Source organism: Populus euphratica, unplaced genomic scaffold, assembly GCF_000495115.2.
Source record: "Populus euphratica unplaced genomic scaffold, PopEup_1.0 scaffold191.1, whole genome shotgun sequence".
NCBI lineage: Eukaryota > Viridiplantae > Streptophyta > Magnoliopsida > Malpighiales > Salicaceae > Populus > Populus euphratica.
This window is the reverse complement of record NW_011500069.1, coordinates 245,119-248,227: the sequence shown is the minus strand read 5'-3', so window position 1 is coordinate 248,227 and position 3,109 is coordinate 245,119. Positions and strand designations below refer to the sequence as shown.

At 39.1% G+C, this 3,109-nt stretch overlaps 1 protein-coding gene across 1 annotated transcript; it reads left to right on the top strand.

The window, feature by feature from the left end:
• Positions 1 to 717: 717 nt before the first annotated feature.
• Positions 718 to 2,509, top strand: TCP20 (TEOSINTE BRANCHED 1, cycloidea, PCF (TCP)-domain family protein 20). Its single transcript, XM_011002658.1, has 2 exons — positions 718 to 2,065; positions 2,169 to 2,509. Exon 1 carries the CDS (start codon positions 892 to 894, stop codon positions 1,852 to 1,854), a length of 963 nt encoding a protein of 320 aa, XP_011000960.1. The 5' UTR covers positions 718 to 891; the 3' UTR covers positions 1,855 to 2,065; positions 2,169 to 2,509.
• Positions 2,510 to 3,109: the final 600 nt, after the last annotated feature.

Genomic DNA, 3,109 nt, shown 5'->3' with positions numbered 1-3,109 from the left:
CCTCAAAGAGTTAATAGCAAGTTTTAATTTTGTTCCCTTTATGTAGACTCTGTCCAAAGGATGGGCCTATAGAGTGAGTTCGAAGCAACCCCACCAAGCCTTTCACAGGCAACCAAGTGTTGACACCTCAAGAACCCACATGAGCACTTGAGTTCCTTACAAGAGATGCCATGGCAATTGGCATCATATGTGTTGCTGTTACCATTATAGCATGCAAGAGAAATAATAAACAGGAAAAGAGAGAGCAAGAAAGAAATGGAGAATCCATCCATGGAATATGCAAATGGATGTTGTATTTCTTGCATATGTTGTTGTTTGTCTCTAATCGTAAAATTGAAATGGCTGTTCAAGTTGTCATCATACCTAAGATCTTAGTCAAAACACACCCCCCCACTGACCACTACAGTAAAAAAAGAGGCTAGAAAAGTAAACACATGCACCCATGTTTTGTATCTTACACAGAGACAGGGAAGGTAAAAAAGAGAGAGAGAGAGAGAGAGAGAGAGAGAGAGAGAGAGAGAGAGAGAGAGAGAGAGAGAGAGAGACAGTAAACAATTACATACATGTTGGTAAGAAGATAAGTAAACTCAGAGCCCAGAGGACAGGAGTTAAAAAAAAAAAGAGTTTTGAGTTTTGACCATGAGAGAAAGCATATACATTATTAGGATTTTATTTTATTTAAAAAATAAAAACATTATATAAGTATTATAGGGATTGAGTTGTGTGTTTTTGTCTCTGTCTTTGTTGCCAAAAACAGTGAAACTCATGAAAGTTTAGGACTTTTCAGGTCATCTTCTTCAATCAAAGAGGAGTAGAGGACCCATCTTCCTCCTCCTTTTTTTTTTAAAGCTTATTTTGCATCTCTTCGTCCCCTTTCTATCTTTCCTGTTCATGGATCCCAAGGGCTCTAACTCAAAAAACCCACATGAGTTACCCACTTTCTTGACCCACACCCACCCTTCTCCTCCTCATCCTCCTCCACAAACTCATCTTCAACAATCACAACAACTCCATAGCCAAAACCAACAACAACCCAACATGGGAGACAACAAACCATCAGAAATCAAAGACTTTCAGATTGTAGTAGCTGACAAAGAAGAGCAAAAGAAACAATTAGCACCAAAGAGAAGCTCAAACAAAGACAGACACACAAAAGTTGAGGGTAGAGGTAGGAGGATAAGGATGCCAGCTCTTTGTGCAGCGAGAATCTTTCAATTGACAAGAGAATTGGGTCACAAATCTGATGGAGAGACAATACAGTGGCTTCTACAACAAGCTGAACCATCTATAGTTGCAGCAACTGGGTCTGGTACTATACCTGCATCAGCTCTAGCAGCTGCTGGCGGTGCAATTTCACAACAAGGAGCTTCTCTTTCTGCTGGTTTGCATCAAAAGATTGATGATTTAGGTGGGTCCAGTAGTAGTAGGGCCAGTTGGGCAATGTTAGGTGGCAATTTAGGGAGACCCCATCATGTTACTACTGCAGGATTATGGCCCCCAGTTGGAGGTTATGGGTTCCAGTCATCATCTAATTCCACTGGTCCATCAACAACAAATATAGGGACTGAAGCTGCTGCTGCTGGTGGTTCTAGTTATTTGCAAAAAATTGGGTTTCCAGGGTTTGACTTGCCGAGTAACAACATGGGGCCTATGAGTTTTACTTCAATTTTAGGTGGGGGTACCCAGCAGTTACCAGGATTGGAACTTGGGTTGTCACAGGACGGGCATATTGGGGTTTTGAGTCCACAAGCTTTGAATCAGATTTATCAGCAGATGGGGCATGCTAGAGTGCACCAGCAGCAGCATCAGCAACAAAATCCTTCTAAAGATGATTCACAAGGATCAGGGCAGTGATTAGTAGGTGAAGGAAATAGGCATTTTGTTGATGTTGAACGAGAGGCTGAGTGATTTTCGTTAATGGTTTTTTGTGTTGTATAATTGATAAACAGAAAAAAAAAATGCGAGAAAAAAAAGGAGAGACATACTTTGGGAGAATTCAATAGGGACTGGATTTGGTTTGCCATTCACTTCTTCTCCACTGCCTCACTCAGGTTTTCATATACAGGTGCGTTTTTCTCTTGATTGATATTAGATATTCTTTTTGGTGTAAATTATTGAGGTGGTTACTGACCCATTTTAATGATTTGGCTTTGATGTGGAATGTGCAGATGGGATTGTGCACAGCCAAATAGCTTGGTTTTGGGCTTAACTTCTTATTTGATTCAGAGGTGTGTTGATTATGGTGTAAGGCATCTTTAATTATTTTGTTCTTCTGTAGGTCTGGATGAAGTGGTTGAATTTGATCAGTTTGTTTGTGATATGAAACATAGAGTTTCATAGTCATACTTTTGTCTGATTTCACTTTGTATCATGCTTTGCAGAGGTGAAGCTATTAATTTTTCACATTTGGCTGTCTGCTACATGCATTGGACTTGCTGTTTTGTGTCTGTATGAAATAATATCTAGTCATCATCTTAATTATACAAAAGCTTTCTGCTTTTTCTAGCTAGAAATTTGTTCCCTAATTATGTCCCTCTTTGTTTCTTGAAATTTCCATCCCAGCATTCTGTTTTAATAATCTTCTTCATTACCAGGAGATTACATTAATTGTATGTATCTGATCATGGCACACCAGTTTTTTCTTATTTTCTGTGCTGTACACCTGAGACTATAGTAGTCCCAATAAGTATTGAAATTCTCTGAAGTTGATGCATTTCGGGATCCTATTTTGATAGTCGTCTTCAAGCATAGGGAATCACCTAAATTTGTGACCAGCATCTGGTACGTTGTAAAAAGAATCCGATCCTCTTACGCTGTTTTAACCCTTTTTTTATCTGTTCACTATAACTCAAATTTATAGCTCTTGCTGTAAGTTTAGAAATTCTAGCAAGTTGTTATCACTGTCACAGTTAAACTGTCTGTATGAACAACCACCCTTTAATAGGATGGCCAATTTGGCCATGATTCTTGCAACGATGCAATGAAGCCAGTCCTCACTTCATTTGTTAATTAACCCTTCATTTTGCAACACCTCTAACCCATGGAAGACACTCTTTTGCATGCAGAGAACATCTCAGAAATACCAAATAAGCTTCTCGGAAGATTTTAA

Coding starts and splice junctions, on each gene's coding strand:
- TCP20 (XM_011002658.1), top strand. CDS start 892: ATGGATCCCAAGGGCTCTAACTCAAAAAACCCACATGAGTTACCCACT.